This window comes from Bidens hawaiensis, unplaced genomic scaffold, assembly GCF_021521415.1.
Source record: "Bidens hawaiensis isolate Kalapana, Puna unplaced genomic scaffold, B.hawaiensis_p1.1 tig00020044_1, whole genome shotgun sequence".
NCBI classification, from domain to species: domain Eukaryota; kingdom Viridiplantae; phylum Streptophyta; class Magnoliopsida; order Asterales; family Asteraceae; genus Bidens; species Bidens hawaiensis.
In genome coordinates this window covers 326295-352266 of record NW_027493052.1, presented here as the reverse complement: position 1 = coordinate 352266, position 25972 = coordinate 326295, and the positions used below count along the sequence as shown (strand labels likewise).

Genomic DNA, 25972 nt, shown 5'->3' with positions numbered 1-25972 from the left:
TAGGATTGCTATATTAGAGTGCATGCTTCCTTCACTGATTATTTATCAAGTGTCTGCAAATAAATTACAACCTTTTAACAAAAAAAAGCTTCTTTACAAATACGCAAGTATAGGCCTGCCTGCATTTTGTGCTTCCTTCACTGATTCTGTTAATGCGAGGTGCAACCTCAGTGGCATTAACAGAAGCCTCTTGTGATTCATTTAATGTTGTAATGCCTCTATTAGTCAAACGGGTCAAAATATGAGCCCCTCCAATTTTCTAATAACATTCTCCTTATATTAGTTTGCTTCGGATAGTAGCATTTTATCAACAAGCTGCTTTCTTGGTATAGCGATTTTAGCCTTCATTTTCTTTGCATACGTTTGAAACACATAGTCCCAGTTCTTATATAATCCCCCATAAAAATCTCCATGTGCCTCTTGACAAAAGAAAAAAAAAATTGTCAGTGAAGATGTCTTTTGTTAAAGAGAATAAAGTGTATTCCAGGTCCTAAACCCCTATTGGATCTGATGTGTTTACTTTATCCCATCTGGTTTAGTACATTTACACATATGTAATTAACTCTGTAACGAAGAATAGATGTGTGATCATAATCCATGGTACATATAACTAACACTTTAAGTACTTTTAGAACACCGTACACGAGTTAAATTAGCAGATCACTACCACAAAAAAAAGGGTTTTACATTAAGTATAATCCACCATCAAAGTACATATATATAACAACAAAACATGAATACGTGCACATGTGTAACACAAAGTTAAATGGATTCAATCACCAGACACATATATGTACGCAACTAACAATATCAATTGTGTTAACAATAATAAAACATAAGTTTGGCAAACCTTGGAGTTCATATATGTAACATATAATTTCATGGAATCAAACAACAAATACATATACATACCAGACAAACAACAAATACATATATGTATTCAATATATACAATAAGAATTAATCATAATATATATTTATTTATTAACCATAATATACATTAATTGCTCTCAACTAGGCACTTTGATGGATAATCAGATACACAAGGTAGTTGAACTTGTTCGTGCCAGACAATTGCAAGCCACTCACCTGATTTGCTTATTGGTGGCTTTTGTTGCACTACTTAGACAGAGCAGAAAGCGTGCTAATTTACCTACTAGAGATGAAATTTTACAACGACGAAATGTACGAGAAGAGATGTTACACAGCCTTTTATATGGCGGTAAATGTCGTGACCTTATACGCATGAGTGAGAAAGCTTTTATGACATTGTGTGGTATCTTAAAGCGTGATGGTGGACTTCGACCTACTCAGCGCATGTCTGTTGAAGAGCAAGTTGCAAGTTTTTTACATGTTGTAGGTAACGATTTGAGAAATCGATTTACCTCTTGGTTATACCGTCGTTCTGCATCAACAACTAGTCGGTGCCTCCATAGAGTTTTGCAAGCGATTATATCATTAGAAGATCGTTACATACAACAACCTAAAGGTGATATTGTCCCGACAGAAATTCAAGAGAAAAAGAGATTTTATCCTTTTTTAAGGATTGCATCGGTGCAATTGACGGAACACATGTTCGTGTCAAAGTACCTAACAGGGATGCCCCTAGATATCGCGGTCGTAAGGGATACCCTACGATAAATGTGCTAGCTGCTTGTACATTTGACTTAAAGTTTACTTACGTGCTAACTGGATGGTAGGGCACAACATCTGACTCAAGAATTATTAAAAATGCCTTTACTAGAGAAGATAAACTAGTTATTCCAACAGGTATTTTTTAAGCCAAGTTTAATTAATTGTGTAAATATTTGTTATAATACTAATTACAACATGTTTATAGGTAGATATTGTTTAGTAGACGCGGGTTTACCTCATACGAGTACCCTAATGACACCATATAGAGGTGTTAGGTATCATTTGAAAGAGTACTCCACTCGAGCCCCTCATAATGCAAAGGAGTTGTTTAACCTTCGTCATGCATCATTACGTAACGCAATTGAACGAGCATTTGGTGTCTTGAAAAAAAGGTTTCCTATCATCAGAAGTACAACCGAACCATTTTACTCTTGCGAAACACAATCTGATATTTTTTTGGCATGTTGTATTTTACACAACTTTTTACTTGAGGAAGACCGTGACAAAGATCTTGAAGATGAGGTCATACAAGAGGTGTTAGATGGACCGCAAGAGGAAGAACGTCGAAATACAAGAGACATACGTGAGGGAAGTACCGAATACGAACAACTAAGGAACTCAATTGCAACAAACATGTGGACTAACTATATAATGTATCCAAACGATGAAATAGACATGTCAAAGTAGTTTTAGAATAGTAGATTTTAGTGTTTCATATTGGTTTTTTATTGACTGCTAAGTCTGTTATGATTTCAATTAATTGATGATTTTGGTTCTTTTTTTATTACTTGTGTGTGCAATTAGTAATTCTATTTAGCATAAGCAACTATTTACATATTTAAATATTTGAATTTTATTTATGTTACCATGTAGAAAACTACAATGAGCAAACACGAATCAACCGTAAAGAAGGAAACACTAAAGTGGACGGAAAATATGGACAACGCATTCATACAAGCTATGATAACGCAAAAGGATAACGGCAATAGGGTTAATGGAACTTTGACCTCAACAGCATACGACAATATGGTGGAGGAGTTGAGCATAAAGTTCCAAATGAAGGTCTCCAAAATACATTTGAAAAACCGATTAAAAACGTTGAAAGAACATTTTTCTCAATGGTACGATTTGTTTCGTGGAACCTCATTGAGTGGGTTCTCGTGGAATTTAACTACTCAATTAATTGAAGCAGAGGATGAAGTCTGGAAAAAGTTAATAGAGGTAAGCTTTAATTTAGGGGTGTTCTTTAGGTTTTTGGGTGGGTTATTCGTGTTCGGGCTTAGCGTTCATTCGGGTTGGTTGTATTTGGGTTTGGTTATATTGGGTCTTGGCTCACCGTGGTTGGGATTTGGTGTTCGGGTGCGGTTAAAAAAGCCTACCACTACTTTAATTATAAACATGAATATTTAGATTATCGATTATAAAACTAATTATCTTGTTTTTGTTAATAGTCGAAGCCTGAAGCTGAAGCATTGAAGACGAAGAAAGTCTCAAACTTTAATGAAATTATAGAACTTTTTGCAAAGGACAGGGCATCAGGGGCACAAGCTGAAACTGCTAAAGAGAGAAATGCTCGCTTCCAGAAGAATGACGGAATTAACTTAGAAACAGTTCCAGAAGTGGATTCTTTTTGTGCTGTAAATGATGTAATATTGGAAAGCCAATACAATATTGATGATGATATTCAAGTTGTAAATGCTATGTCGTCTCTACCTGAGCAGTCTTCAAGTGCAAAGAAATGTAAGAGTAGAAAAAGAAAAGTTGAACAAGAGAATGAAGATTTAGCCTCTATGATTATGTGCAATGTTGGCAGTGTGGCTAATGCTATTTTAGAAGGCAATAAAATATTAGAAAGAGTTTATCATCAAGAGTACACGGGTGAAGAAATTTGCAATGCTTTGGAGCCAATGGGTTTGGAATCCCATGAAATACGAAGAGCTTTAAGGTACTTGGCGGCCAACCAATCAGATGCAAGGACATTATTTAGTTGTCCTCCTCAGATGCGGTTAGATTTACTAAAAGATATGATGGATTCAGGTAACTAAGCGAGCTTATGATGCATTTTATCTAGTTGAAGTTTTTCTTTTTTAGTAACTTGGTACATTTATGACTTCAATTTATTTGTTGGTATTTTATTGTTTTGGGATTGTTTATGTTTTTGTTGCAACTCTGTTACTGCTATTATTTGTTACAGATTTTATTATTCACAGATGCATAGTGTGATTGCGTTTTTTATCCTTAAAGTTCGAGTCTGTTTTGATGCTAAATCACAGGTGCATATATGTTGTTTCAGTGACTATTTCATTGTTGATCTTGAAAAAATAACTCACGAGTCGAGCTCGAATTATAGAAAAAGAGCTTGTTATTTTTGTTTTTGTGATGAATTTTGTGTTTTACCTACTGTTACTGGTTATTATGTTACATATTTGATGATTCACAAGTGCATAGCGTAATTTTTACCATTTTTTGATGTGCTTGAATATCACATTTATAAGCGATTTTTATGAATATTGCTGCATAAAATTGATATTTTTACCAATTTAAGTTGTGATTTGGCAGGTTGACTAGGATTTAGTCAACTGTGATGTCAAGGCAATTACGCTTGTTTCAAATTTTAACTTTGTCGGGTTATTCCGGTTAACCCGTATAACAAAATTACATTCATTTACTGAACCGATTATCAAGCAAATTTGAAGATTGTGCTAGACATTAAATGTCATGGAAGCAATATCATATTCTAGATGTGCAGCAACCATCTGGATTCGTTTGAACATGTACATAAAGTCAAATGTTAATTTTTTTTTTTGAAACTTGTATGTTTTTTACATATACATTATTAATAGGTTTATAATTTATCTTTTGGATTACATCGAAACAGAAGGCAGACGGGCAAATGTTAAAATTAAAGTTAGGCAAAATGAGTAAATTAATTTTTCAATATCTAGAAGAATAATCAAGTATCATACCAGTTGCAATCAATTCAACATAGTTGGAGAAGGTATGCTAGTAATGTTATAACATGAATTTTTTAATTATAATTTAATTTAAAGGGTATAATAGTAAAACTGTCATTTTCTTTTCTTTCATTTCAAACTTGGGAACACATAAAATGTTTAATTTTCTTTTCTTTGCTTTTAATTAAACTCGAGAACACCAAATAAAATCTCATATTTTCCTTTCTTTTCTCTTTTTGGTTTTCTTTCCTTTCCTTTCTTTTCTTTCTTTAAATGAACTTGGTAACTTAGCGTAATAGATATGTGACTATTATAAACAATGGATTATGACTGTATGATAATATCATGATTACTGATTGATGTGTAGGTAATACTAATCAATCACAGATAAACCGTTGAAATTATTATTAGGCTGAGGGGTGGGGGGGGGGCTTTAGTGGGGGCTCCAGCCAATAATATTATGACGTGTGACAGAGAGAGAAACTGGATAAGGGGGTTGTTGGAGCCCTGGCCCCTGGTGTGGAGGGGCTCCAACAGGGGCTCCAGCGAAATTTTTATTTTTATTTTTTTATAAATATATTCAAACAACGTATTATTAAAAAAACTTATAAATTATTAAAAAAACACACATTTTTTTTAAAATTCAAATTACAAAAAAAAAAACATACTAAAAATTAAACAAACAATAATACTTAATAATAACACTAATCTAATACAAGATCATCGGGTCGCCTCGCCCACAAATGTTCAACCAACTCATGTCGAAGATCCCCGTGTATCTCACGGCTTTTGATATTTGCTATGTTATGAAGTCTTTGTTGATCACTGATTGTGGACGGTTGTGGCGGAATGTCACCTTGGTAGTTTTGGCAGATAACTTTGCCCTCGTCTTCTAACGTCATGTTGTGTAGGATCAGACACGTGTAGACGATGTCCGTTATCCTCTCCCGAGTCCAATAACGTATCGGGTTCGCCAGAACATAATATTGTTTTTTCAGAGCTCCAAAAGCTCTTTCAATATCTTTTCTAGCAGACTCTTGCTTCTTCGTAAAATACTTCCGTTTGTCGGCGATTGGATCTGTAAAAGCTTGAACTAACAAAGCCCATTCGTTGTAAATACCATCGACCAGATAGTACCCGTACTTGAAGAGTTCTCCATTTGCAACAAAAGATTGAGGTGGTTCAACCCCGTCGATAAGGTCGTTGATCAAATGTGACTGATCGATAACATTAAGGTCGTTATTTGACCCAGCAACACCAAAAAAAGCATGCCAAAACCAAAGATCTTGTGACACCGCCGCCTCAAGTATAAGGGTCGGCCCTTCATGATCACCACGGTGGAACTGACCTTGCCAGGCCGTTGGACACATAGCCCATCCAACATGCGTACAATCGATGCTACCTAGCATCCCAGGAAAACCATGTTTTCTGCGTGCACCTCATATATGCGTTGGATGTCATACATTGTAGGTTTACGCAGATATCTCCGAGCGTAAATCGATATGACTTCTACGTATATAAAATAATCTATAAACATATAATATATATTACAAAATGTAATAAATATTTAATAAAAAGTAAAATTAATGTTTTTTACCTTGGCAGAAAAAATGAAGGGATTCACGTGCAACCCTTTTCGACATCTGTAAATACTCATCCAAAGCGTCCGACGAGATGCCGTACGCTAATTGACGGATAGCAGCCGTGCATTTTTGAAGAGGGGTAAAACCGGGGAGACCCCTAGCATCCTCCCTTTGTTGAAAAAAGGGATACCGTGCCTCTAAATCACTTGCTATACGCATGAACAATTGTCTGCTCATTCGGAAACGAGTTCGAAAATCCGACTCCTCGTATACCGGTTGAGGGCTAAAATAATGCCTAATCAAAGTATCGTTAGCACCCGATCGATCACGATCACGAGGTGGTGCTCTAACCCTCGGGACTCGAGGTTGATGGGCTTGATTTTGCAAGAGATCGACCACGGTTGCGGTCAAAACTCCCCCTACATGAAGAAGCAAATCATCCTCTTCGGAGGAGTCGGAATCAGACGAGTACCACGACATTTTTTTTAAAAAAAGTTGAGAAGATGAATTGATTTTGGGTGAAGGTTTGAAGTTGTGGTATAAAAATGGGATGAAATGGGGTATTATATAGGGAAAAAAAGTTTTTTTTTAATTAAATAAGAGCCAACGGCTCTTTGAAACACTACCAACGGCTCTTTGTCCCTTCCCAAGGCCACTTTATGCCCTCCTCTGCCGCTAACCCCATCACGCCTGCTTTGTTTTTCGTGCTCGCACCCCGATAGCGCCCCCCTCGCGCCCCGGTGGTGTGGTGCTAGCGCCTGGGGGCGCGAGCGGAGGGGCTCTGGCGCCCCCGTTGAAGCCCCACACCCCTCAGCCTTGAGGGGTGTGGGGCTTCAACGGGGGCGCCAGAGCCCCTCCGCTCGCGCCCCCAGGCGCTAGCACCACACCACCGGGGCGCGAGGGGGGCGCTATCGGGGCGCGAGCACGAAAAACAAAGCAGGCGCAAGCCTGTTAGCGGGTGAGGATGGGCGTAAAGAGACATGGGAAAGTGTGATCTAGCCGTTGGACATTTAAAATGAGCCGTTGGGCTCTTATTTAATAAAAAAAAAGTTTTTTCTTCCTATATATAACCCATTTCACATAAAACAATTACCACAACTTCAAAAAAAAAAACCCAAAATCAACCCATCTTCCAAACTTTTTTTTAAAAAAATGGCTGGAAATTGGTACCCAAACCTAGATTCAGATTATATTGACGACGATTTATGGTCGTCACCGCACCAACCGATGTTTTATTCGGAGCCGCAACAATCATCCGGCTTTCAACCATCCAACATACAACCGTCTCCTAACCATCCAACATAAAACCATGGAGGTGGTCTCTAATGACAAAAAGGAAAAAAGTCGAATGAGAGATTTGGACTTCCTTACTAGAGACTTCAGTAACCTAAATCCGGTCGATCAAATGCTAATGGAAAAGCAAAAGGAACGTATCCGAAAGAGGTTGATCGAAGAAGACCAAGCCGAAGAATAAGAATAATGTTTTTTTTAGTACTTTTATTTTTATTTTATTTTTAGATATTAATGTGTTTTTCATTAATGTGTGTTTTTTTTAATAATTTATGAGTTTTTTTAATAATACGTTTTTTGAATATATTTATAAAAAAATAAAAAAAAAATCCGCTGGAGCCCTGCTGGAGCCCCTCCACACCAGGGCCAGGGGCTCCAACACCCCCCTTATCCAGTTTCTCTCTCTGCCACACGTCATAATATTATTGGCTGGAGCCCCACTCGCGCAGCCTTATTATTATTCCAGTTAATCCAATCGATGACTGGATTCTCCAATCTCATCCTTCAACTTCGTCCATCAAATCGGTCGCTTGCTTTTGCTTTTGTCTAATAATAATAATAATAATAATAATAATAATTGTCAGTTAGTGAATCTGGTGATTTGCGGTCCTTCACTCTGCTCTGCACTGCATTTTGGACTTGGTCGGCAATGGACGGCGAATCGGAGTCAAGTTCGAATCCGACGGACGCGGTGTTGTTCGTTGGGATATCGCTGGTGTTAGGGATTGCATCGAGGCATGTGCTTAGAGGAACTAGAGTTCCCTACACTGTTGCTCTGCTCGTTCTCGGCATCGCCTTGGGATCCTTAGGTACGTGTAGTTTGTATTATGCGGAACAAGACAATTGTTTGTTTGTGTGGTCCAGTTGAATTATTACTAGGATCTAATTTTGGAAGCTCTTTAAGCTCAATTAGTATCTCGTTTCTATAGCTTTTTAGGGTTTTATACATGTTTTAGGGCTGGATTTTCAGATCACTTTTAGCAGTTCAGGCTGGAATTTGTAGAATCTGGCCGGAATGTGCTTGGAATCTCGTTTGACTACATTGAATGTAAAGCATATACTTAAACAGTTCCCTAATATCTGTGATCTAGTAAATGAAAACCAGATTAGTGGTAATATTACACTGGTACTGAAAAAGTGAGGGGTTTGACTAGTACTTTAAGTTGAGCCACTATACTAGTTAATAAAGGTGGCCACTTTCTTTCTACAAGGAGTGGAATCAATACTTGTAAGGTTCCAAACTACAATAATTCTCCTTTTTTTTTTTTAATTTAATTTATAACAAGTACAAGTGAAGTAATATCACGCCCTGCTTGCAGTGCGCCCATATAATGTATATATGTGTGAACCCTCGGGGGGCAAAAGTAAAATTGCACTAATTTTGACGTTATTTTACTGATCTCGTGAAAATAACGTCAAAAGTGGCGGAAGGTTAATTAGGCATCATGTGGTGGCGTTGATAGCCGAAAGACAAGGGTACATGCACCACTCGGCTGGTGTCCCGGTGGTTGAGTGCTATGTGCCTTATGCCCAAGGCTTGATGCAAAACTACTATCGAGCCGGGGGTCTCACCGGAAGCAGCCTCTCTATTCCTACGGGGTAGAGGTAAGGCTGTCTACATCTTACTCTCCTCAGACCCTACCATAGCTTTGCTATTTGTGGGATTTACTGAGTACGATGATGATGATGATGATGATGATGATGATGAAGTGAAGTAATATCATGTTAACTATAGAAATATAAAGTGTAATAATGGATGACAAGTGTGTTAATGTAAGCGTTAAAGCTGGTGGCTTTTGCTTGATGATTTTCCAAAAGGAAATGTTGCAATCAGTACCTAAAATGCCTGCCTTTTAATTTATTTATTTTTTTTAAATTGTACTTGGTATTAGTGAGGTGATTCATTTTTCAATAGCACTTAGCAGGACGAAATCTCTTCACTTAAAACAATGAGTCTATTGTTCCTTGCAAACTAGAAGGTCATGTCTTTAACATAATTGGGGATAGCCTTGTACACATCGTTGGGAATGAGTGAGTCGTCTCGTGGCTTAGGCGTGGAGTAACTCAGAAACGGATTACTTGGAGTGCAAGCTAATCCGTGATTAATTAATTAGTGGATGGTTATTTAGTATCCTATATGATTTATGATAGGAGATTTGGAGATGATTACTATGTAATTAATTAAATACAAATCCTAGTTACATGTTTAGGTTAGATATAAGTACCGTGTATTGGGTAGGGATTTTGTAATCAAGTTTTAGAGGAGTTTTCTTGATAGTAAACGTTTGGGTGAATTAAGTCGAATTCCGGTTTTTGTATTCAACCTATGTTACCAATTAATTGCTTTACACATCACTGGGCGAGCTACTCGCATTTTAAAATAATCTAAATCGCTTAACGAAGAAAAGTTTTTTGAGTCAATGCGAGTTTACAATTCAAGATAAATTAATCATGCTGCTTTGACATTTATCAGAGGAGTGAAATTTGAATTCTAGCACAGAATAAGCATGCTTTTGTAATTTGTTAGAGTTGTGGAACTGTCATTGAAGTGTTTAAGTTTAATTATAAATTTGAGAAATATGCATGTTTTTGTTGTATTGAAGGGACTTGTTCCAACAAAATATTTTTCTATTTTTTTCTGCAGAATATGGAACAAGCCATCGATTAGGAAAGGTTGGTGATGGAATTCGGATCTGTAAGTTGAATAACTACTTTTATTAAAATATATAGAAGTTATGTACATTTTTTTTCTTTTAATTTACTTATAACTTTCATGTGTAGGGGCAAATATTGATCCTGATCTTCTATTAGCTGTTTTTCTCCCTGCTCTTCTTTTTGAAAGTTCATTTTCGATGGAGGTGCACCAAATAAAGGTTGACTTATAGCCTTCATTTTGTTGCCATATAGAATTTGATATTTTGATTTCAATGTATTTTTGTCCTTGCAAATTTAAGTTATGGAAACAGCTATTTGCAAAAGGCATGCGGATGACTGTTAATATGCATTGTTACTTAATATAAATTATTCTTATTCTCAAAAGGAAAATAATAAATGAATTCACTTTCATCTCTTTGCAGAAATGCATGGCACAAATGATTATTCTTGCTGGGCCTGGGGTTTTAATATCCACATTCATTCTTGGCGCGGCGTTAAAGGTTTGGTTAAATTTGTCTTTTTGGATTTTTGCGGTTTTTTCATCTTCCAGTTTTCACAATGGGTTCGGTTTGGTTTTTTCAGTTTTACCACTTGGGCTTGAAAATGTTGGGTAAAAAAAGTTTCCCAAAATAATGAATTTGAACCTAAACTTTTTTTTAATTTAATTGATTATTACACATCTGGACCTAAATTTTTGGGCTACCATTTATTATTTATAGCAAATTTGAACCGAAAAATCAATTTTTTTTAAAACAACTTAAAACCAAACCATCGGTTTTTTATGGGTTTGATTATTTCGGTTCGGTTTTTGGTTGATAGCAAAGCTGGAAGCGAAACAAATAAAAAAAATCAGTTTTTTAAAAACATAAAAACAAACCGTCAGTTTTTTTTTGGGTTCGGTTATTTTGGTTTGGTTTGGTTTTTGGCTGATTGCAAAACCAAAGCAAACCGAACCGGGTTTTGTCGGTTTTAAAAAATATTAAACCAAACCGTCGATTTTTTTACTGGGTTCGGTTATTTTGGTACAGTTATGTCGGTTATTTCGTTTTCATGCACAGCCCTATTGGGATCTGTTTTCTAATAATATCTAATCGAGCCGGGGGTCTCACTGGAAGCAGCCTCTCTATTCCTATGGGGTAGAGGTAAGGCTGCCTACATCTTACCCTCCTCAGACCCTACCATAGCTTTGCTATTGGTGGGATTTACTGAGTACGATGATGATGATTTCTAATAGTATCTAAAACACTTAACCACAGCTACTTTTTCCATATGACTGGAGTTGGAAAACATCATTGCTTCTTGGAGGACTTTTAAGTGCAACTGATCCCGTTGCGGTTGTTGCTTTGTTAAAAGAGCTTGGTGCAAGCAAAAAACTCAGTACTATTATTGAAGGAGAAGCATTGATGAATGACGGGTATCAGTTTTCTATGAACTTCTTATCTAAAATATGTTATTTTTATATATTCACATGGTAATTAAGTTTTGGTTCTGTATAATAGGACTGCAATCGTTGTGTATACACTTTTTTTCCGAATGGTAACGGGATCAACGTTTAGTTGGGGCACCATTATCAAGTTTTTATCACAAGTATCTCTTGGCGCGTAAGTGTTTTACTTTCCATTTGTATATGGTTGTTATTGTTGGTTTTTAAATATTATTTTCTTGTCCAGTGTAGGAATGGGTATTGCATTTGGTCTGGCTTCTTATTTGTGGCTCGGGTTTATTTTCAATGATACGGTTATAGAAATTACATTGACTCTTGCTGTGAGCTATCTTGCTTACTTCGTGGTATGTTAATTAAATAATTACAACTGTGTAGACATTTAGTCTAATAGAATGTATTAAGAATGCATATGGTTGTTCTTTATATGCATTTTGTAACTTGTATAAGTTAATTTGTGTTTTTCTTGTGATAGGCACAAGAAGGTGCTGATATTTCTGGAGTATTAACAGTGATGACATTGGGAATGTAAGTTCAAATTAATTCATAACATAACGGATCAACGGATCCGGGTCCAACAGGATTGGCCCAATGCTTAACAGATGACTAGGTCCGTTAAAGGCCCAATATATACTTACAATCCAAAACGAGCTACTAAACTTTGTTTGATAAATAATTACGTAGTCCAAGATGATACGTGATGGAATTTAATATAATATTGCAGATTATAACTGCAGGCGGTACTATAAAGTGTTTCATATTTAATTAACTGGTTATTACCAGAAGCCCGACATAATATTTATTCGCGCCATAAAATATTAATCATCATTACCAGATTTTAATCCCAAGAGCTATTAGGGATGCGCATGAAGAGTGTAACATTTACTTTAGCGTAACACTTACCTTAAGCGATTAAAAATATAATCAGTGTAAGCAATAACTGACAATATAGAAATCTGATTAGGCAAAACATTTGAGCAGGTTTTATGCTGCGGTTGCCAGAACGGCTTTTAAAGGTGAAGGGCAACAAAGCTTGCATCATTTCTGGTATCTTTATACTTCTCTTGTTATTTGTTATAATGATGATAATGAACTCAAAAGGACAGCACGGCATTGTTGATTTTAGAGCTCTTTTATTTGATTTAAAGGGTTTCAAGTTATTAAGTAAAATGAAGTTTAGTGATATCTTGCATTCAGTCTCTTATTATCTTTACAGATGAAGTGTAAAAGGATACTCATTCCTTGTAGTGGTGTGAATTTCTGGCACAACACAAAAACACAATACAAACTTGACATGAAATTTGTGGGTTTGGGTTTAGTATAAATGGGTTCGGGTTGTGTTCATGTTAACTTGGCGGGTTCACGGGTTGACTAGTTTAAACCATTTATTTATTTTTTAAAATTTTATTTAAGTGATAAAATAAATTGGTTGGGTACTTTATGTCTGATTTAAAACTTAAAACAGAAATTGACAAAAGTTTCTATAATTAAAATGGTAATTGTTTTATATACATTTGTATTTTTGTTCTAAAATTGTAATTTTAAGTATTAATATGCGAACAAATGAAACTTAAAACAAATCGGGTTAAACGGGTTGTGTTCGTGTCAACACATAAGTATTCGTGTTGTGTTCGGGTTCATATGCCTGACACGATTTTCGACCAATTTAAACCATTTATTTTCTTTTTAATTTTTTTTATGCCATAAATTAAATTGGTTGGGTAATAATTTATGCCAGAATTTAAAACTTAAAAAGCAGAAATTGACATAAGGTTTTATTACAAAAATGTAATTGTTTTATACACATTCGTATTTTGTTGTTAATTTGTAATTTTAAAGTATTAATATGCAAAATCAAAAAGTAAAAATAAAAAAACACAACCTGTTTAACCACACCCCCCCCCAAAATTCCTTGTTAAACTTCATGATAAAGGCTACTCAGTACTTGTTTCAGCAGTTTACTAATATTTACACTCTTATTACAACATGCATTAAAATACCATTTCTTTTTAATACTCTTTTAGCTCTTTCTCACATTAAACCCGCAGGGAAATGGTGGCATATATTGCTAATACACTCATCTTCATCTTGAGGTATGTATGTGTTCCTATAATAAAACTAAGAGTTAAATATGGTTTTAGTCCATGTGGTTTGATCTAGATGCCCCTTTTTAGTCCATCAGTTTAAATTTGACTTTTGTATTCCAACAGTTTCATTTTTGTATTAGTTAAAGTCCAGCTCACCGCCTCACTAAACCCATTTAAATATTTTGTTTTTTTATTAAAAGACCAAAATACCCATGGATTAGTTGTTTTACTTGGTCAAATATATAAAATCTTTGGGACCCACTTAAAATTAAAGTATATTAATACTATAGGTACAATCTATTAGGTAGAGTGTACAAGTTTTGTATAAAAAAGTAGAAACAATAAAAAATAAAACTTTTTATTTTTTATTTTTTTTAGTTTGACTAGGATTGTAGTATGGTATGAATATGCTTTATTTTTAAATGAGTCCCAAAGATTTTGTTATTTTGAGTAAGTCAGACAATATTCCAAGGGTATTTTGGTCCTTTAATAAAATGTTAACAGAAATTTGGATGGGTGGTTAGTGGGCTGGACTTTAATACGAAAATGAAACTGTTGGACTAAAAAAATTCAAACTAAAACTAATAAACTAAAAGAGTTATTTGGATGGGGGTTAGTGGGTGTGGTTTCAGTTGATACAAAAATGAAACTATTGGACTAAAAAAGTCAACTTAAAACTAATGAACTAAGAGTTATTTTGGTCACCCCACATGGATTAAAACTGCATTTAACTCTAAAACTAATCTTCATGTTAATTTATTAAATACATATGTTTTTTTTGCAGTGGAGTAGTGATAGCTGAAGGTATACTCGGAGGTGATAGTATTCTTAAACACGAGGGTAAGCTCTCTTCTCTCATGTTATTTTTTTCTATTTTATCTTATACCATATTTTATATGTCTTTTACAGAAAATGTGTGGGGGTATCTCATCCTCCTATACGCATTTCTACAACTCTCACGGGCCATAGTGGTTGGATCATTATATCCGTTACTGAGTTATTTTGGTTATGGTTTGGATTGGAAAGAAGCTATTGTGCTTGTGTGGTCTGGTTTGAGAGGTGCTGTGGCGTTGTCTCTTTCTCTGTCAGTTAAGGCAAGTTATTCTTCATGCATATAGAAGAAATTATGATTGAATAGGTCTGTAAACGAGCCGAGCCGAGCTAGGTTGGGTTTCGGCTTGCCTCAGCTGACAGCTCGTTTATCTTAACAAGCTGAAATGCTGGGCCTGGGCCTGGCTTGTAAAAAGCTAGAGCCGGCTCGTAAAAAGCTCGAGCTGGCTCCTGGCTTTTCGAGCCAACTCGTTTATTTAAAAAAAAATACTGAATTCTATATATTTACACATATTGATACGTATAAAAATATATAAAATATTTTAAACATACACATAATCCATAGTTAACAAACTACAAAATTATATATATACATGTGTGTGTATAAAACTTGGCTTATACTTTGAGGTTATAATTTGGGCATTAAGTTAAACGAGCAAACAGGCGTGATAAATGGGCCTAACAAGCAACCCAATGAGCCGAGCTTACCTTGGCTTGGGCTTGGCTCGTTTACAAACCGAGTCAGCTCGGCTCAGCGTGTTTACAAACAAGCTGACTTTGAGTGAGCTCTTTTTGAGGGAGCTTCAAGCGAGCCACAAGCCGCAAGCTTCAAGCGAGGCACAAACTTTTTGAACAGCCCTACCCTGAAGTGCCATGTCTCTTACTTTTACTAACTAATTCCATTAATATTCTTTCAGCAATCGAGTGACACATCATCATACATTACTCGCGAAACAGGAACCCTGGTACTCTTCTTTAGCTTCTTGACATTGTTATATCATTCGTGCTACATTTTACCTTCTCAAATAAATTATACGCAGACTGTAACAAAATAATAAATAATATAATTTATCTCATTGTTTCTTCACTTGTGCAGTTTGTGTTCTTCACGGGCGGAACTGTGTTTCTAACACTTATTATAAACGGATCAACTACTCAGTTCGTTTTGCGGATGCTACAAATGGATAAGCTATCAGCAGCTAAGGTACATTTATAAACCATATACAAATTAGTGTTCTTTTATTTCAACATCACAATTAAGGTTTCTATGGTTAAGTGAACTTTAACCTTTGTGTTAGACGCGTATACTCGAGTACACCAAATTTGAAATGATGCGCAAAGCATTAGAAGCGTTTGGTGATCTTGTAGATGATGAAGAATTGGGACCTGCTGATTGGCCAACTGTCAAGAAATACATCACAAGCTTACAAGACTCAGAAGGCGAGCGTATCCACCCTCATACCGGTTCTGAGGATAATAATGTGGAGCACATGCATCTTTCTGATATACGCATACGTTTCTTAAATGGTATGCCATTTTGTGTTTTAATGTAGAGAAAAAATTGCACAATGGTCCATTTGTTTTATATCATTTTTCAAGCTTGGTCCCCAAATTTTAAAAATTGTGAACTTAGTCAGTTAGTACTAACATTTGTCAGAGGGTTGCACTATTAATCCCCAGCGTTAATCCCAGTTATAGTTTTTAACGCTTGGTTTTAAAAAACAAGAAGCGCACGAATGAGACAAGGTCTAAAACCGAAGTGCAAAGCGCACTGATTTTCATACGCAAGGCGCAAATTTTTTTATAATTTGTTGTTATATATCTCATAGTTTTAACATTCCTATCCACAATTTAGCTATAAATATGCTTTATAAATGTTTTGATATAACATACATGTGCAACCTAAAAAGCCAGTTGTACAACATTAAGATGCATACAAACACCCAGTGCACTAAAGGTATGCCCCTCACCTGTGTCTCAGGCTGTTTTTCAGTGCGCGCGTACCTCAAGTGCGCTTTTTGGACAATGTATGCCTTAGGTAGGCAAAAGCAATGAGGCCCTTAATTCCTTAGTGCGCCTAGCGCCTAGGCTGCCTCAGGCACATTTTTTTTAATTCATGTTTTTAACGGAAAAGTGATTTTATGTTCCATTCATTTGTCTTTTCAAATTTAAAACCCTAATTAAATTGTCTTTCAAACTCCAGAACTCCTGAGTCGAATTCATCACCTTCGGTTTCTTAAACAATACCTTCGATTTGGCGCTGACCTTCATCACATTCAACGACCATTTTTGTTAAAATCTAACTGGGATTAACGGTTGTGAGTAAACGTGCAACCCTCTCACAGATGTTTGAACCAAGTTTGCAATTTATAAAGATCTGGGGACCAAACTTGCAATTCGGTCAGACTATTTGCGGAAATTTCTCTATTCTCTCACTTTGAATACTGGACTGTGTTCTATGATGCTATTAGGTGTGCAAGCTGCTTATTGGGTGATGTTAGAAGAAGGTAGGATTACTCAGTTCACAGCAAACATTTTGATGCAATCGGTAGATGAAGCACTCGATTTCGTGTCATCACGGCCGTTATGCGATTGGAACGGGCTGAAAGCTAATGTACATTTCCCTAATTATTATAAGTTTCTGCAAGCAACCAAGTTTCCACGCAAGCTTGTAACCTACTTTACAGTTGAACGGTTGGAATCTGCGTGTTACATATCGGCTGCATTTCTTCGTGCACATAGGATCGCGCGACAACAATTACATGACTTTATAGGTAACATTCACTTTTCATCATATATGCTATAATACATATCATATATCTATGTACAAAGATCGGCTTTCATTTAAATACAGTATATTTGTAAAGAAATTAGTGTTTCGATAGATGCTTATAGTTCTGTAAATCAATCGAACGAATACGAGCACGACATGTTCGTGTTAGTTTGTTTAACTTTAACGGAACAGACGATTGAGCACGAAGAGTTAAACTAACGTGATCATCTTGTTCGTGCCCGTTCGTTAAGAAACTGAGCGTGTTCATGTTTATTTATGTTTGTTTGTTAATAGTATAAACGAACTTGAATGAACATAATCGAACGGATATAGCAGTATAAATGAATGTAGATAAACGAACATAACTGGGCAAACACCAATAAAAGTAAACATGAATATCAGTCTGTTGGGCCTAAAAAAATTAAAAAAACTAGACTAAATTGTAAGCGTGATATTTTAATTTAATCAAACTAGACTAAATTGTAATGGACCTAACAAATTAAATGTATATATAAAGGAACAAAATTAAACAAACATAAACTAACATAAATAAATGAAGGTAAACAAACAAACGTCACGAATGAACATAAATGAACGTCCACGAGCAAGGCGTGTTCATGTTCGTTCGTTTAACTAAATGGACAAAAATTTTGTTCATGCTCGTTTATTTATCAAATAAACGAACTTCCAGCCGAACCGTTCACAAATGGTTCGTTGAGCATTCGGTTCGTTTTATAGGCCTAGATGTTTAAGAAGAAAATAAATAAATTCTAATGCGTATAATTTAATGAGAAAAAATATGTTTGGATTAATTATATGTATTACACCATCATCATGAATATTGAACTTCATAAGTACATAGGGGATAGTGAAATTGCTTTGGCAATTATTAATGAGAGTGAGACAGAAGGAGAGGAAGCAAAAAAGTTCCTGGAAGACGTTCGCACTACTTTTCCACAGGTTAGTTAAAAAATTTGTTTAGGTTGGTTATATTTATATTGCATCATCATTAATATATTAAGCTTCTACAAGTTCCATTATAATTTTGGATCAGTTTGTAAATGAGATGAGCCCGAACCGGCTCAGTTTGTAAACGAGCCGAACCTGAGCCAAGGTTGGCTCACCATGTGGCTGGCTCATTAAATTTAGTGTCTAAATTTATATATATAGATATGTGTGTGTCCGCGTGCGCTTGCGTGTGACTTAAAGCCTTATGTCATTTTCTGATGAAAAAAATAAAGATAATGAAAATTACCGTTTTGTTTGTTTACTAGTAAAGCCCACGTTATATTATAATATATATAAATTATGAATTCTATAGTTTATAAAATCTGCATTATGGTTTATATTACAAATATTATGTTTAGTTTTATATATATCAATATGTGTAAAATATAACAAGTTTAAAATTTAAAAAATAAACGAGGCGGCTCGATGTTCCCGAGCCGAACGGGCCAAGATTGAGCTCAACACGTTTACAAGCCAAGCCGGTTCGGCTTGTACAAGCCAAGCCAAGGCGGCTCGATGAACAAGCCGAACCGGCTCTACTCGGTTTGTAAACGTGTTGAGCCCTCGTCCACCTTGGCTTGGCTTGGCTCGGCTCATTTACAGCATTAGTACATGGTACATCCAGCATTTATCTATGAAATGACTTGCTATTTGAAGAGCAGTTAAACTCGTGTATTATAATGATTGGTTTTGTATAGGTTTTGCGTGTTTTGAAAACAAGGCAAGTGACTTATTCGGTGCTCAATCATCTAATTGAATACGTTCAAGGTCTTGAGAAATCTGGAATATTAGAAGAGAAGGAATTGGTTCATCTTCATGATGCTGTTCAGGTATTTGTCACGCATATATCTTATGGTTTACCCTTTGGTGATAAATAATATTGATTTTAAACTTTTAATGCAGACTGACTTGAAGAAACTTTTAAGAAATCCTCCTTTAGTTAAGATTCCTAAAGCACATGATCTGATAAGTGCCAACCCGTTATTGGGGGCTCTTCCATCTGCTGTGCGTGAGAAAATTGCGGGGTCCACCAAGGAGACGATGAAACTACGTGCAGTGACTCTTTATCGTGAAGAATCCAAAGCAAATGGCGTTTGGTTGATTTCTAATGGTGTGGTCAAGGTACTTTATTGTGTTAAGCTTAACAGTTCAGAAAGCTCCCTCTAAATCGGCTCTTTAGCATACGAGCCAAACCAAGGGCTCAGCTCGTGGCTTGCTTATATATATACAAACAGCTTTTAACCTGCAAAGTGTGAGAAGCACTAGAGAATTTATGCTAACACTAGAGTAATAATTACTCTAGCGATTCTTACACTTCGCACGTTTAGTTTTATTTGTACTAGATCACACCCCAGTATATGTATGTATGTATGTGTGTGTGTGTGTGTGTTTGTAACTTAAATCCGTATTGACATTTGTTAAATCTAGCTTGGCTCGTTTCAAATTAAATACCCAATTTAATATATTTTTAAATTACATTCCAACATTTAATATTTATAAATTATGAGTTTTCTAGTTTGTAACTTCTGCATTGTGTATTTAATGTGCAAAAGATAAAAAAAAATATTAGATTTTAAAAAAATATATACAAACAAACGAGCCATCATTATAAACATAAATTTTCATGTGCAAAAGATAAAAAAAATATTGATTATATAAAAAAAAGTATAAAAGTAAACGAGCTGGCCTGAGTTCAACATTTCAGCTCGTTAAGATAAAAGAGCCTAGCGTGGGCCAACCCTGACTAGGCCCGGCTCATTTAGAGTCCTAGTTGCTGGGTTTAGGTGTAACAGATTATCTATTCTTTTCGCAGTGGGATAGCACGAAAATTAAAAAAAGGTACTCATTGCATCCAACATTTGCACATGGAAGCACTCTAGGCTTATACGAGGTACTAACGGGAAAACGTTACATATGTGACATCATTACTGATTCCGTGGTCCTCGGTTTCTTCATTGAAGCCGAAAAGATACTGTCAGTGCTAGGAACCAATGATGCAGTTGATGACTTTTTGTGGCAAGTAAGTTAAAAACACACCTTTTAAATATAATTACTAAACTTATATATTTGATATGTATATATGATACTATTTCAATATTGTTTTAAAAGGAAAGCTCAATCATACTCTCAAAACTGTTGGTCCCGCAAATCTTTGAGAAAATGACGATGCATGACTTACGAACACTTGTGACAGAAAGGTCAACTATGAGCACATATATAAGCGGAGAGAGTTTCGAGTTGCCACCAAATATGATTGGTTTATTATTAGAAGGATTTGTAAAAACTCAGGGTACTTTAGAACTTATCACTGCACCCGCTGCATTGTTCCCTTCATACAGTGATCGCAGTTTCCGTGTGTCGGAAATAACCGCAGGTACAAATAAAAAAATATTTTTTGTTTGAAACAATAAAAAACAATGCGTACCCAGTAAAAACAAAGTGAACAAACATGAATGGGGCATGTTATGTTCGTTCGTTTAACTTTAACCGTAAAATGATCGAACACAAACAGTTAGATGAATGGGGTTTTCTTATCGTAAAGAAAATGAACATGTTCGTGTTCGTTTGTTGGCTATATAAACGAATGGGTCACGAATGTAAACGAACGAAAGTAATTGAACATAGATGAATGAACATAACTAAGTATGTTCGTGTTTGTTCGTTTAACTTTAACCGAACAAACCATCGAACACGAAGAGTTAAATGAAAGGGGTTTTCTTGTTCGTGTTCGTTCATTAATAAAATGAACATGTCCATGGTATTTTGTTAACAATATAAATGAACCGTTAATGAATGTAAACGAAAAAACATATCTGAACATAGATGACCGAACATAACTGAATATGTTTGTGTTTGTCGTTTAACTTTAGCCGAACAAACGATTGAACACGAACTAAACGAACGGGGTTTTCTTGTTCGTGCTTGTTTGTTAAGAAAATGAACGCATTCGTGTTCGTTATGTTTGTTTGTTAACAGTATAAACGTGGTCCACGAACGTAATCGAACGAACATAGATGACCGAACGTAGCTGAACGAAAACCAATTAAAAGTACACGTGCGCATCAATCCGTTAGGCCTAAAAAATTAGTTAATCCAGACTAATTTGTAACGTGCTAATTTGTAATTTCATAAAACTAGACCAAACTGTAGCGGACCTAAAATTTTTATTCAAATATATAAACGAATGAACATAAACAAATTAAAATCGACTAACGTTGACGAACATAAATAAACAAATGAGATAAGTGATTATATCTGTTTGTTTAACTAAATGAGCAAACAAAGTTATTTGTGTCTGTTCGTTTATTAAATACGCGAACTTTCTGTTAGGGGTGTGCATGAAATCTAAAATCCAAACTGAAAAACCGAACCGAAACAAAACTGATGGTTTGGTTTTATTTTTTGTTTTTGAAAAACTGAACTTTCAATTTGGTTTAGCATGTAATAAAAACCGAAAATTTGAACCGAATTTATATATTTCTCATTATTTATATTAAATTTTAAATAATATGTAAGAATTTAATAAATAGTAAAACCAGATATGTTAGCTCAAGTGTATCATAATCAATTCATTATTACATAAGAAAAGGATTTAGGCCTAAATGCATTATTTGGCCAAAAAAAAATTTTTGGTTCAAAAATTTCAAGCCCAAATGGCAAAACTGAAAAAACTGAAACCGAACGGTTTTCAAAAACTGAAATTTCGGTTATTGGTTTGGTTTAGCTCAAAACCGACCCATGCACACCCCTACTCTTCGCCAAAAGGCTCTTGTACAATTCTTTGACATTTGGTTTGTTTAAAATCCTAGGGGCAAATCTTTCCTCTATCTCAGAAGATAGAGTCTGCTCCCGCTGGGACCCCTAACTTTTGTTTGTAACAACATAAAAACAAAGCATAATGTGATTATTGCTTTTTTATAACAAGGCGGAAGCTTTTGTCACCATGCATCCTCGTACATAGCTGAAACAAGGACACGAGTGATTATGTATGAGATTAGTGGATTTGAAGGAAGCGGAAGCCTTCAGAGGAGGACATCTTCGTTAATATCACATGGTGGTCCTGGGGATAACCCTTCCCCGACCAGAGAACATAGTGGTCTAATGAGTTGGCCACAGGGTTCTTTCAAATCGAGGAAACATTCTAGTGCGGTTGATCACCATGGTAACAACTTTTCTGCAAGAGCAATGCAACTAAGCATGTATGGTAGCATGGTAAGTTCAATATTCTTCATCCTTAAAATCACCTGCCCGAGTACCTGAACCCGTTTACCCGTATATTATATAAGCTTAAAAGGATTATAATAAGTACAATGCTGAAATGGTTGAGAAATTGGAATTATTAAAAGAAGGAATTACACGAATGGTCCCTATGGTTTACCTATTTAACGGATTTGATACATTATTTTTCCGGAAAAAAAACGCACCTTTATCCATTGATATTTAAAAATTAGCCCCGGCCCCTTGGACGAGGTTAATTTTTCAGTTAGTTTTTCTAAAATGACAAAAATCTCCTAGGTTTTATACTCAAAAATAAATATAAAAAAGTTGAAAACTATTAAATTCATCTTGGGACCCACCTCTTTTAAAATTTAAGTATGGTGTGTGTGTGTATGTATATATACATGTAAACCACATCGAACATTCATGTAACTCGTTATTGTTAAATTATAAAATTCCTATAACTGAGGTTTATGTCACGTTAGTTTTTGAAACGGGTTTAAGATTCTGGGTAATGGGTAAACTTTAATTACATAAGACCATAACAGTGTACCGGATATCTGCAAGCCCGATGTGTAATGAGTTACCCAGACAATTACAGGGCATGGGTTTTATTATTGAGAACGAGGCATCTCCCCTTTTAAATAAAGGCACATAAAAGTTTCTGTTTTCGGGGCAATTTCATATATACCAGTATAGGCTTGGAAAATATCATATATACCAATGCAAAATTAAAAATATCATATATAGCTTACAAAGTAGTTAAACTATCAAATATACCCTAATCATTTAAAACAATTTAATAAATTACCATCTTATCCTTATTTTTCTAAAACTTTAAAATTTCATATATGCCCATATAAGTCTTTAACTTCAATTTTTTTATTTTACCTATTTTTAGCTTAAATTTTCTTCTTTTTACCACGTTCTTTCTGAAACTTTAAAATTTTGATATATGCCCATCTTGCTTATCGTTGATGTAGATAAAAATTAAAATAAAAAAGGGTTTAAACAACTATAATGGAAATTAGTAGAATGGCTATTAAGTAAAAATTCATCAAAGTTGGGTATAAGAGGAAATTTTCAAGTTTGTAATAGTAAGTATGAAACTAATCCTTTTATTAATGATTAGATATCCAATGAACGGCATAGTCCACGCGATGAAGCTTCATCGAAGCCGTCTACAAAGTCGTCACATAGCAAGTCTTATCCACGGGTCCCACCAATCGAGAGGCGGGGCCTGATTTCTGTGAGATCAGAAGGATCCACTAGCGTTCGAAAAAAAGTGAATGTGGGAAGTGAATCTCTTATAGGTCCACATGACGCGAATGATAGTCATGAAATGGATTACTCGAGTGACGAGTCTGGTGGTGAGGATGAGCATATTGTTAGAATTGACTCACCGAGCACGCTCTCGTTTCACCGAGCTCCGTAACCACTCGATCACGTGTTGGGGTTTCTTTCCACTGTTTGTTTGTTGTACAATAAAATGATTGGTAGTGTGGTTAAAAGTGAAGCATTGTAATATATATGGTCCCATGTATTCTACTATACCCATGTAACAAGTAGCTAGAATGAGAGGGGGGACACATATAGAACACTTATTTATATTATATAGTATCCGGCACTTGTTTTATATGTGTTATTTACGTATCAAACAAGTGATTCACGAAACTTTTAAAAGAATGACATTGTGCCACCGGCTAAGATGTGTCCAGTTGGTACTAGTGTCTAGTTGACTTGAATATATATTCTTAGTACATTTTTAGAGTTAAAAAGATTTTAGACACAGGTCAAGTACAAATAAGAAGTGATACAGAAAAATTAATTTAGTTTTTATCATGTAAGAGGCCAGAAGAAAGCTAATTTTATGATTTTCTCTCGTTCTGATGTGGATGTCTGTTAAAAAAGGTTGTTTAAAGTGCGTAAACGTCAAATCTAGTCGCCTCAATCCCTATCCTGCCCTAAGCCAATGAACGACAGCCCATTGTCACAACACGTCCCAATGCACTAGCGGCATCTGAAGTGGATCAGAAAGATGTTGGTATCAATGCTTAAAGCTGATGATTCATTCAACTATACGACTGGCTAAGGTTCGATTGGTAGGTGGCAGTTGGTAAATATTAAGCAATGAATTACAAGATCGACAAATGGTAAATGATGAAAAGCTCGATAGATCACTCGAAAAAATGTTACTAATTTAGATTGAAATTTTGAAGATAAAGATTATAAAACTAATGCCTACAAATCAAAATACTTAACAAGTCAGTAGGACTTTGATATATATCAACAAATACTATGCGGTGATGTATGTATTCCCACTAATATATTTGTATTGTTCATGCTGAAGATCAATAACATGCGATCAAGTGTTATCTTCTGAGATTTGGTTAATTAAGTAACTTTAGTACAAAACTTCTTTTTTTTTTACAGCTAGACTATTGAGATTTCTGAATCTTACCAAGCTACCATTTTCATCCATTTTACTAACCCTGCTAATTTTTTAACGTTAAGTCAATGATATTTCAGTCTTTTTAACTATTTGGATAACGTTAAGTCAGGCATTTATTGTGTGCGGGATTGCCATTGGCGCCTTTAACCCGGTGCAAGGGGTTCCTTTTCATATCATGGACTTTCATACTTAGGGGAATTTTCTTTACTATTCTAGACTTCGTGGTCCAAATAGAATGAAAATGTTTAATCTAAAATGATATCTATAAATGTCATATTTATTCTATTCACATGACAAACACTACTGTTTGACACGACGCAAGACCTTGAGCGTTTATGTGAACTTTGTTTTGATATGTTTGTGTTGGTGGCCGGCTCCCGTTTTGACTCGGACCTTGCCAGGTCTGGCCTACCGGTCTACTGTATTGCTAGGGATTATCCCATATTGAGGAAAAATAAAATATAGGTTTGAAAAGAAAAAATGCACTCCCTTAACAGTTAACACATAGGGTCAAGTTATTGATTTCCAATCATTTGATCTTCCATTCACCATATGACCTCTCCTTAAGTTAAGATGTGTGTCGGCCAAAAAGAAAATTTAGACCCATCGTTATAAACTCTTCAACAACCACAATATAAAGTGATGTCAATCATTAAATTGAATGTTTTATTAGACTCTTTTATTTATAACGTATCATTTTATAAACAAAAGCTAACGGAAAGCTAGCAAAAACCACAAGACAAACGACCAATGAAACAAAAACGAGATAGACTAAATACCATAATAAGCTCCTAAGAAACTAAAAAGGGAATACCCAAAAAAACCATCAAAGCAAAATGATCATGTTAACCAAACGGGAAAAACATATATTGGGCCAATTTTTGAGCATCCTAGACCTAAGAGGAGCTAGTCTGATCATTCGATTAAAGATCTTAACCCGAAAAATGAAGAATTAAAGATGCAATCCAGAACCATGAGGCAAATCCACCTGCGGTAATTCCCCATGTAACATTTGTAATATTTCTGGGATTTTATTCATGTTGACT

The 25972-nt window shown here is 35.3% G+C and overlaps 3 protein-coding genes across 3 annotated transcripts; all 3 read left to right on the top strand.

Annotated features, from left to right (window-relative positions):
- The first annotated feature begins 1025 nt into the window (after window positions 1-1025).
- LOC143559827 (uncharacterized) lies at window positions 1026-2321 on the top strand. The gene is made up of 3 exons (XM_077048286.1): window positions 1026-1619; window positions 1700-1769; window positions 1840-2321. Exons 1-3 carry the CDS (start codon window positions 1026-1028, stop codon window positions 2319-2321), a joined length of 1146 nt encoding a protein of 381 aa, XP_076904401.1.
- Window positions 2322-2537: 216 nt separating this feature from the next.
- LOC143559813 (uncharacterized) lies at window positions 2538-3679 on the top strand. Its single transcript, XM_077048275.1, has 2 exons — window positions 2538-2855; window positions 3086-3679. The coding sequence occupies exons 1-2, from the start codon at window positions 2571-2573 to the stop codon at window positions 3677-3679; spliced, it is 879 nt and encodes a 292-aa protein (XP_076904390.1). The 5' UTR covers window positions 2538-2570.
- Window positions 3680-8089: 4410 nt separating this feature from the next.
- Window positions 8090-24001, top strand: LOC143559819 (sodium/hydrogen exchanger 8-like). The gene is made up of 23 exons (XM_077048280.1): window positions 8090-8270; window positions 10106-10156; window positions 10243-10334; window positions 10539-10616; window positions 11373-11530; window positions 11616-11717; window positions 11787-11904; window positions 12033-12085; window positions 12539-12604; window positions 13606-13650; window positions 14429-14484; window positions 14554-14738; window positions 15393-15440; window positions 15572-15679; window positions 15774-16002; window positions 16947-17249; window positions 18111-18208; window positions 18955-19086; window positions 19160-19378; window positions 20070-20276; window positions 20366-20630; window positions 22182-22468; window positions 23607-24001. Exons 1-23 carry the CDS (start codon window positions 8111-8113, stop codon window positions 23907-23909), a joined length of 3363 nt encoding a protein of 1120 aa, XP_076904395.1. The 5' UTR covers window positions 8090-8110; the 3' UTR covers window positions 23910-24001.
- The last annotated feature ends 1971 nt before the right edge of the window (window positions 24002-25972 follow it).

Excerpts from the sequence above, each read along its gene's own strand:
- LOC143559827 (XM_077048286.1), top strand. The coding sequence starts at position 1,026 with ATGGATAATCAGATACACAAGGTAGTTGAACTTGTTCGTGCCAGACAA. Across the intron at positions 1,620-1,699 it reads TGCCCCTAGATATCGCGGTC|GGCACAACATCTGACTCAAG; the intron begins GTAAGGGATACC and ends ACTGGATGGTAG. Across the intron at positions 1,770-1,839 it reads TAAACTAGTTATTCCAACAG|GTAGATATTGTTTAGTAGAC; the intron begins GTATTTTTTAAG and ends ACATGTTTATAG.
- LOC143559813 (XM_077048275.1), top strand. The coding sequence starts at position 2,571 with ATGGACAACGCATTCATACAAGCTATGATAACGCAAAAGGATAACGGC. Across the intron at positions 2,856-3,085 it reads TCTGGAAAAAGTTAATAGAG|TCGAAGCCTGAAGCTGAAGC; the intron begins GTAAGCTTTAAT and ends TTTTGTTAATAG.
- LOC143559819 (XM_077048280.1), top strand. The coding sequence starts at position 8,111 with ATGGACGGCGAATCGGAGTCAAGTTCGAATCCGACGGACGCGGTGTTG. Across the intron at positions 10,157-10,242 it reads TGGTGATGGAATTCGGATCT|GGGCAAATATTGATCCTGAT; the intron begins GTAAGTTGAATA and ends TTTCATGTGTAG. Across the intron at positions 19,087-19,159 it reads ATCTTCATGATGCTGTTCAG|ACTGACTTGAAGAAACTTTT; the intron begins GTATTTGTCACG and ends CTTTTAATGCAG.